This window comes from Carcharhinus amblyrhynchos, chromosome 32 (genome assembly GCF_965287045.1).
Source record: "Carcharhinus amblyrhynchos chromosome 32, sCarAmb.v2.hapA, whole genome shotgun sequence".
NCBI lineage: Eukaryota > Metazoa > Chordata > Chondrichthyes > Carcharhiniformes > Carcharhinidae > Carcharhinus > Carcharhinus amblyrhynchos.
The window spans coordinates 9,700,249-9,710,075 of record NC_137355.1 but is presented as its reverse complement, the minus strand read 5'-3'; the positions used below and the strand labels follow the sequence as shown (position 1 = coordinate 9,710,075).

At 48.2% G+C, this 9,827-nt stretch overlaps 1 protein-coding gene across 1 annotated transcript in view; it reads left to right on the top strand.

Moving 5' to 3' along the window:
* Positions 1–3,777: 3,777 nt before the first annotated feature.
* idh3a (isocitrate dehydrogenase (NAD(+)) 3 catalytic subunit alpha) overlaps positions 3,778–9,827 on the top strand; it is a 28,365-nt gene continuing 22,315 nt past the window's right edge. The window contains exons 1-4 of the mRNA XM_080216127.1: positions 3,778–3,853; positions 5,597–5,656; positions 8,000–8,083; positions 9,085–9,199. Coding sequence (XP_080072253.1) covers positions 3,833–3,853; positions 5,597–5,656; positions 8,000–8,083; positions 9,085–9,199 — 280 coding nt within the window. The 5' untranslated portion in view covers positions 3,778–3,832. The remainder of the gene's footprint in view (positions 3,854–5,596; positions 5,657–7,999; positions 8,084–9,084; positions 9,200–9,827) is intronic.

Here is a 9,827-nt window from a genome sequence, read left to right as displayed (position 1 = left end):
AACCACACAGCTCCCACCTGATGATCCTTAATTAAGTGAGATTAGAGAGAAGGTTCTAAAACGTAACACCAACGTATCCAAGAGATCATAGAGTCCTCACAGTGAAGAAGGAGGCCATTTGGCCCATCGAGCCTGCACCGACAACCCTGTAACCCCCATATATTTACTCTAGTGGCAGGGGATTAGCAGGGTAAATATTGGGGTTACGGGAATCGGGCCTGTGGTTGGTGCAGACTCGATGGCTCAACTGACCTCCTTCTGCACTGTAGGGATTCTATGATTCTAACCTATGTATCTTTCGGAGGAAACTGGAGCACCTGGAGGAAACCCATGCAGACATGGGAAGAACGCACAGACTGTGACTCAAGCCAGGAATCGAACTGATGCTGTGAGGTAGCAGTGCTAACCACTATACCACCGTGCTGCTGTGTAGGGTATTGCAACAAAGGAGTAGGGCTATTTAGTAAGATCTTGTGTTTAGTGACTCATACACTTAATTGTCTTAGAATATTGTAGTCATGTTCATGTGTATTTGTCTTTTTGATAGTTTAATAAATAGTCTTCAATAATTGTTACACGATAACTGGGCTAGTTATTTTCACTGTGGTTTCACGTAACTCTTCACACATTCCAAAATAAATTATACAGCTCCACGAAGTGGTGTTTCAAATTGGGACACCATCGCAGAAAACATCAGTGTGGCTCATAATACCAAGGCCCAACGAAGTCATTACACACAAAGATGCAACAATAAGGCATAACCAAAGACAAATCAGATTCATTCCAGCTCCTCAACCACCAGGCAGTCCTCATAGTAACTGAGCACAAACATGTAAGTGGTTATATCCTTTGGAAGGGGAGGGAATTCTCTTTAAAGAGCAGGTGAAATGTTAGAGTCATGGACACATGGAGTCATAGACTTTTACAGCACAGAATGAGGCCCTTCGGTCCATCGTGCCTGTGCTGGCTATCAAACACCTATCCTAATCACATTTTCCGACACTTGGTCCATAGCCTTGTGTACTATGGCATCTAAATTCTTCTTAAATGTTGAGAGAGAGTTCCTGCCTCTGTCAGTCTTTCAGATTCCCACCATCCTCTGGGTGAAACAAGTTCTTCCTCAAATCCCCTCTAAATCTCCTGCCCCTTACCTTAAATATATGCCCCCTGGTTATTGACCCCTCCACTAAGGGGAAATCTTCCCACGAACCCTCTCTATAATCCCTCATAATTTTGTACACTTCAATCAGGTGGTGGAACAGTGGGTAGCACTGCTGCCTCACAGCACTAGGGATCTGGGTTTGATTCCTGGCTTGGGTCACTTTCTGTGCAGAGTTTGCACATTCTCCCCATGTCGGCGTGGGTCTCCTCCAAGTGCTCCAGTTTCCTCCCACGATCCAAAAGATGTGCTGGTTAGGTTAATTGGCAATGCTAAAATTCTCCCTCAGTATATCTGGGCAGGCACTGCAGTGTGATGACTAGGGAATTTTCACAGTAACTTCATTACAGTGTTAATGTAAGCCTACTTGTAATACTAATAAGCTTTACACATTAAACCCCCCCCCCAACCTCAGCCTCTTCTGCTATAAGGAAAACAACCCCAGCCTAACCAGCCTGTCTTCACAGCTGAAGTGCTCCAGCCCAGCAACATCCTGGAGAATCTCCTCTGCACCCTCTCTAGTGCAATCACAACCGTAGTAAGTTATAATATGTCGTTAAGGGACAGCAGCATGACATCACTAGAAGGGACGTGTGTCATGAAATCCTGTCTTAGTTTCACTTCTGCTTTTGTGCAGAGCACACACACAGCTCTGCTGCTGATAGCTCAAGCTTTTTGTCCATGTATATATGTTCCTATGTGCCTGGTCTTAATAAATAAACTACAATGTGTTAATCTGATTTCTAATAAGTGATTGGAGCCTTTATCATATTTATAACCTACAGACAGGTCTACTTTGTGTAACCTCTCATTGTAGCTTAACCCTTAGTGTCCAGGTATCATTTTAGTAAATTTCATTTTATTTGATTTATTATTGTCACATGTATTAGTATACAATGAAAAGCATACCATTCATAGAGAAGTAAAGGAGAGAGTAAATATACACTGCAAGGTAAATAGATCCTTTCCAAGATATGTTGCCCAGAACTGCTGACATGATAAATTGTAACAAGGGCTTTGTATAGCTCAAAGAAGACTTGTACTGTAAAATAGGAGCTACAAAATAATTCAGGAGAAACATCTTGATCGAGAGAGTGGTAAGAATTTGGTAACTGATAGCATAGTTAATGTGAATAGCACCTTAAAGGAAGGTTAGCCACACAAAGATAAAGGAATAAAAGGTTAAATGTAGAGAGGGTGAGATGAAGAGAGGTGAGAGAAAGCTTAGTATGGACCAGGTGAAATTGCCAGTTTCTGTGCTGTAAGTACAATATTACCCCATTAGCATGGCACAATGTGCAATTCTTTTGATCATTTCTGTAATGTGCTGTGTCCACCTTTCCACATCAGAAATCTGATTCTGGACGGAGCTGCAGAGTAAGACAGGTGAGCTCGTGAAACTCATGTTGATGAAGCTTTGGTGGGCGTCAATGTAACCCTTTGCAGACAGTGAGTGCCACAACATTAGCCTGGGTGAGTTCAGAACAGGAGGAGCCAAGTGGTTCTCAGTGACAGGGGGTGGGGCTGAGAATCTGTCAGGGTGGAGCCAAGTCTCTGACAGTAGGCAGGGCCAATTCTCTGACAGTGGGCAGAGGGGTCAATATTTGATTGACAGTGGGTGATGGATCAATATCTGATTGACAGGCATCTGATTGAGTAGGTGGGATCAATATCTGACTTGAGAATGGGTTTGAGCCAAGTGTCTCTGATTGACAGTGAGCAGGAGTCAAGTGGCTGATGTCGATAGTGTGAGGTTGGTCCAGATGTTTGATTGGAACCAGGACTTATTGGAATCAGAAGCAGATGGGGAGCAAAGAGTTGGAATATATGGATTTTTTTCGATTGGCAGGCAGTGAGTAATGGGTTCTGCAGGGATTGGGGCTACCACCCCAATTGTTCACATTATATATTAATGATTTGAGAGAGGGAATTGAATGTATTATCTCCACATTTGCAGATGATACAAAGTTGGGTGGGAGGGTGAGCTGTGAGGAGGATGCAGAAATGCTTCAGTGTGATTTGGGCAGATGCATAAATGTAGATAAATGTGAGGTAGCAATAATAAGAAGAAAGATTATTACTTGAATGGGTGCAAATTGAGAGAACATAAGAACGTAAGGAATAGGAACAAGAGTAGGCCATCTAGCCCTTCGAGCCTGCCCCGCCATTCAATAAGATCATGGTTGATCTGAAGTGGATCAGTTCCACTTTCCTGCTTTTTCCCCATAACCCTTAATTCCCTTGTCTATCAGAAACCTATCTACCCATGACTTAAATATATTCAGCAAGGTAGCCTCCACCACTTCAATGGGCAGAGAATTCCAGAGGCTCACCACCCTTTGAATTCACTACCACAGAAAGTAGTTGAGGCCAAAACGTTGTGTGATTTGAAGAAGAAATTAGATACAGCATTTGGGGCTTAAAGAATTGAGGAATACTGGGGGGAAAGGGGATCAAGATATTGATCAGTCGAGATCAAAATGAATGGTGGAACAGCATTGAAGGGCTGAATGGCCCACTTCCGCTGTCCCTCATCCAGGGGCGGGGGCTATTCTATGATTGGCGGGAACCTGGGCCAATGGGGTCTCAGTGGGCGGAGCCTGATCTGAGAGCGGGCCGTGATTGGTCAGAAGGCGGGTTGCACGGTAACCGGGGAAGAGCAGCAGCGGGAAGATGGCGGTGTGGAGGAGAGCGGTGAGGGAAAGAATGGAGACTGGGAAAGGGGACCGAGAGACCGAGACCGGGGCTGCGAACCGGGGAAAGGGGTTGTGCGAGGGGCGCAGCCCAGCTGCGCTCTGAGAGGGGGAGAGAGCCGCCGGATCCACATGGAGTACCCGGGCCGGCCGGAGGGGAGCCGGCGACTGAGGCACATCATCCGGTGGTAGAGAGATGGGGGTAGGAGGACTGGAGGTGGGGAGGGGAGGAATGGAGAAGGAGGGGTCTGGGGAAAGGCGGATCGGAGTGGAGTTCTGGGGAAAGAGGGTCTGGGGAAGGGGTTCTGGAGGGGAGTGTGGAGAAGGGGGATCCGGAGGAGGACTGTGGAGAAGGGGGAGGGGCATCTGGAGAGGGACTGTGGAGAAGGGGGATCCGGAGGAGGACTGTGGAGAAGGGGGGGGGACATCCGGAGAGGGACTGTGGAGAAGGGGGGGGGGGGCATCCGGAGAGGGACTGTGGAGAAGGGGGGGGGGGCATCCGGAGAGGGACTGTGGAGAAGGGGGGGGGGGGGCATCCGGAGAGGGACTGTGGAGAAGGGGGGGGGGGCATCCGGAGAGGGACTGTGGAGAAGGGGGGGGGGGCATCCGGAGAGGGACTGTGGAGAAGGGGGGGGGGGCATCCGGAGAGGGACTGTGGAGAAGGGGGGGGGGGCATCCGGAGAGGGACTGTGGAGAAGGGGGGGGGCATCCAGAGAGGGACTGTGGAGAAGGGGGGGGGGGGCATCCGGAGAGGGACTGTGGAGAAGGGGGGGGGGGGCATCCGGAGAGGGACTGTGGAGAAGGGGGGGGGGGGGCATCCGGAGAGGGACTGTGGAGAAGGGGGGGGGGGCATCCGGAGAGGGACTGTGGAGAAGGGGGGGGGGGCATCCGGAGAGGGACTGTGGAGAAGGGGGGGGGGGCATCCGGAGAGGGACTGTGGAGAAGGGGGGGGGCATCCAGAGAGGGACTGTGGAGAAGGGGGGGGGGGCATCCGGAGAGGGACTGTGGAGAAGGGGGGGGGGGCATCCGGAGAGGGACTGTGGAGAAGGGGGGGGGGCATCCGGAGAGGGACTGTGGAGAAGGGGGGGGGGGCATCCGGAGAGGGACTGTGGAGAAGGGGGGGGGGGCATCCGGAGAGGGACTGTGGAGAAGGGGGGGGGGGCATCCGGAGAGAGACTGTGGAGAAGGGGGGTGGCATCCGGAGAGAGACTGTGGAGAAGGGGGGGGCATCCGGAGAGAGACTGTGGAGAAGGGGGGGGCATCCGGAGAGGGACTGTGGAGAAGGGGGGGGGCATCCGGAGAGGGACTGTGGAGAAGGGGGGGGGGCATCCGGAGAGGGACTGTGGAGAAGGGGGGGGGCATCCAGAGAGGGACTGTGGAGAAGGGGGGGGGATCCGGAGGGGGACTGTGGAGAAGGGGGGGGGAATCTGGAGGGGGACTGTGGAGAGGGGGGGGATCCGGAGGGGGACTGTGGAGAGGGGGGGATCCGGAGGGGGACTGTGGAGAAGGGGGGGGGATCCGGAGAGGGACTGTGGAGAAGGGGGGGGATCCGGAGAGGGGACTGTGGAGAAGGGGGGGGGGGATCGGAGAGGGACTGTGGAGAAGGGGGCTCTGGATGCAGAATGGGGAGGCTTGGGGGAGAGAGGATTATGGATGGGGTGTATGTAGGGAGGGGGCTAGTTGTGTGTATTGATGGGTTGAGCCCAGAAGGTTGTGCTGACCTTTCCTCATTCTGTTCCCTCAGGTTTGTCGTATATTGGGAGCATTGAAGAGTCCCAAGCCCATCTCCAGGCGCATGTCTGATGTTAGTATTGCAGGTCAGGGTGACCTCCTCACACAGACACACCTGTACACACTCCCACATGCATACACGCAGATATGTGTGCCTCTTGAGGCAGCTTTATGGAATTCTCTTGATCTTTCCAGCAGCACATTCCACTAACCGACCACTGACCCGAAGCTATACTTCCAATAGACTCCAGACCCTTCCTATTTCACAAACCTGACTCTGTTATTTCAGTAAATCTTGGCAAGTGTTTCATGGCAATGTGCCAATGTGTTCTGTACAAGCAGTGTAGGTGGGTCTTTTTAAATTCACTCTCAGGATGTGGGTGTCGCTGGCATGGTGGTGTCCATTCCCAATTGTCCTTAATCTCTATGACCTGACGGAACATGGTGAAGAAACTCCCCCAGATTTCCAGGATTTTGCAGGGATGTGACAAGGACTTGAGCAATGTGATTGCAGTTAGATTTTAGTTTAAATCTTAAGTATTCCTTCGTGACTGAGGCTGTCGACGCTCATTACCATTAGATCAAGCTTTGGCGTTGTCGGTCCATTTTTCATCATTCTACTCTGAGGGTTATGGTGTTACTGGAGAAAGTTGGTACAAGTTGAAGTATTGAAAAGCAAATGGAAAATCTGATGCTGTTTACTTTGGTTTCTGAAGCATTTTGATTAATTAGTAACATGTTTGGTGGCACAGTGGTTAGCACAGTTGTCTCACAGTGCCAGGAACCCGGGTTCAATTCTGGCTTTGGGTGATTGTCAGTGAGGAGTTTGCACATTCTCCCCATGTCTTCTGCCAGTTTCTTCCCACACTCCAAAAATACATGCTAAATTGCCCCTTAGTGTCAGGGGGACTGGCTAGGGTAAATATGTGGGATTATCGTCGGTGCATACTTGATGGGCTGAATGGCCACCTGCTGCACTTTAGGGATTTTATTCTACGATGTTTCTGTGCCGTGCAACCAGTCCCAGAACTCGGAAAACCAACCTGTACCAATGATTCAGCCAAAATATATTCAGCAACGAGGTGATAAATGTGTGGGTTTTTTTAAATAGCAAAGGGTTCATGAGTTCCTTTCATTTGAAAGGATTTGCATTTGATTTTAAATACCTGTAGTGTGGCAGGTAAGAAATGGAGTGCTGGACAAGTCAGGATTGTGTGTCTGCAACATAGTACAGAATATTATTGAGCACTGACTCCTTGCAATGGTTGATGCACTGCAGTGTCAGCACTTACCCTGCCGTGCTGCTTAATCTGTTATCTGAAGCATTAATGTTTATGCTACCTGAATAAACAGGCTATCTGGTGTATAGGGATATATCTTTGAGTGTGGAATTGCCATGCTACAAGCCTTATGTGTGCATCTGTGGGTGCCCCTTGTTTATGACAATCAGGCATTCTGTGCCTCATTGAGTGTGCTGTTCTTAGATTCTGTTGCCGGTCTGGAGGTGACTTGCTTGTCAAGGACAAATGATGTTTGGCAATGGCTGACGTGTTCAGATAACGCAGGCCTGATGCTGGGTTTTAGATCATTGATTGTGATTTGTACGCCTGGTTATTTTAATCAAAGGAACAGCACGAAAATAGTGAATGACTGCAATATCCATGAGATATCTCAAAGCATTTACAGTCTTTGGTAGCCGGTGTGTACAGATCTCAAGGTCATTATGATTATCTGTTAGCAGTCAGCGAGTGACTGAATAACTGGGTAATAATTAAATAGTTATAAAATCTAAAAACTCTCTCCATTTACTGAAGGTTGGTGAGCAAGCCTGGTCAATGTTGGGTGTTCAACATTCCAAAGGATGTGCAGATTAGGTTGATTGGCCATGCTAAATTGCCCCTTAGTGTCAGGGGAATTAGCAGGGTAAATACGTGGGTTTGTCAGGATCGGGTCTGGGTGGAATTGTTGTCAGTGCAGGCTCGATGGACCAAATGGCCTCCTTCTGCAGAGTAGGGATTCCATGTATTTTAACAAAAAGAACAGCTGCTGTGCAGTTACTAGGTGCCTTTAATGACCCTCGTGTGTTTCTGTATATTGGATTGTATGGTTATCAACAATACTTGGAAACATTGCCAAGAATTTATTGACAGTAAGTTTGTTTGAAGTTCCTGGCACAAGACTAGTTATTACATGTTTCTGTGCACCATCCCTGCAGTTCCCCACAGTTAGAAAGACTCCTGTTTCCAATACAATGTTTAAGCTAACAACAACAGCCTTCAGATCGCCAGCTTTATAGCCAAATCATTGCACAAAGCCATGCTTTTAATGTAATTTCAGATTTTTAAATCTTGATTTGAACAGGAATTCTTTGCTCACCAGAGTTTCTGCTAACCTGTCTCTTTATATTTCTATTCAGGTACGGACGGTAACATTAATCCCAGGTGATGGCATTGGCCCAGAGATTTCTGAGGCCGTGGTGAAGATCTTTGACGCTGCTGAAGTAAATGCTTTTCACGTTCTTGTTAACGGGATGATTGCATAATGTAGCTTTTGGGGGGGGTATTTCGATTTTAAGGTTATACCTTCGCAATTTGCGCCTTGATCTCCTTCTCTAATTTCCTTCTCTTTAATTACTTCGTAACATTCGTCATAATTTCCCTCTGTGGGAAGCACTTTTTTTCATCTAAGATGGCACTGGAGCAAGGCAACTTCTTGCAAGCTGTGCCCGGCATACCTTCTAATTCTGTCTTTTACTCTCGTTCTATGCTTCTGAAACTTTATTCTAACTACACCCTACCTCTGACTGTAAGACTACAGACTGCGCTGTCTCCTTTCCTTTGCTATGAATGGTACACTTTGGAAAGTGTACAAGAAACAAAACTTTTCAATGTATACTAATACATGTGACAATAAGTCAAATCAGTAAGGAACTTGGCACAGAAGGGAATGGCCTCCTTCTGCACCGTAGAGATTTTATGATGACATTTTCTGTGTCTCACCACACACTCTCCCCAGTGGGGACCTTCAATTTGGGATTGTTTCATGTACTTTGCCTCCAGTAGCCCGAGTATATTGATTCTGCACAGTGCCTTGCTGCCAGCAGGGAGGGTGTTGTATTCAGACTCCACAGTTTTAACTACTCTCCCACAATACACAACTTATCTACTGGAATTGAATAGCACCTTGCCCCTGAGTTCCTCGGCTATCAATGATGACCACAGTTGCTGCTCATAATTGATCAACTTATAGTAAGATTATGTTAGTGTAAATTTCAATGGCAACACCAGTGATATATTACAATAGTATCAGTTTACTAATTGCTTTGCCATTACTATTATTGCATTTTTAAAGTGGGCGGTGTGATTGTTTGTGTTACAAAGCAGCTCTGTGGTGTTGTTACTCCTGTAGCAGCAGGTGGCCTGTGTCAAGTTACGTCATTCACTTAACAGTAGCCAGAGAATGAAAGCAAGTTGCTCTCACCATCTCCTTGCATTTTGGAAGGTTCCTATTCGTTGGGAGGAGAGGACGGTTACAGCTATCCAGGCACCCAGTGGAAAATGGATCATTCCCCCTGAGGCTAAAGAATCCATGGATGCAAACAAGATTGGATTGAAAGGTGCCTAGTAGGTGCTGGAGCCTGCCCATCCCACTCTCGTCAGTTACCCTTCTTTTCCCACCAGCCAGAGTGTCAGGGAGAGTAGCAATTTAAACAAACAGGAAGGGGAAACGTGTCCTCTGTCAATCTGGACTGAGTTCTAGGCCTTCGGCGCACTCTCTGTCAGTCTTTGCTTTATGTTGATCAGTGCACATACTGTGATCATCCACCCCCATCCCCCAGATAACCTCCATACAACTGTGACCCCGACTCCTGCAATAACTTCCGTACAACTGTGGCCCCGACCCTTCCATAGCCTCTGTACATCTGTGACCTCCGCACAACTGTGACCATCGATCACCCCCAAATAACTTTCATATAACTGTGACTCCCAACGCCCCCCCCCCAAATAACCCCCATGCAATGTGACCCTGACCCCCTCCCCAATAAGCTCCATACAACTGTGACCATCGATCACCCCCAAATAACCCCTGTACAACTGTGACCCCGACCTCCCATACAATGTGACCCTGACCCCCCTCCCCCCACATAACCTCTGTACAACTGTGACACCCCCCCATCCCCAAATAGCCTCTGTACAACTGTGACCCTGACTCCCCCAAATAATCACCATATAATGTACAAATTT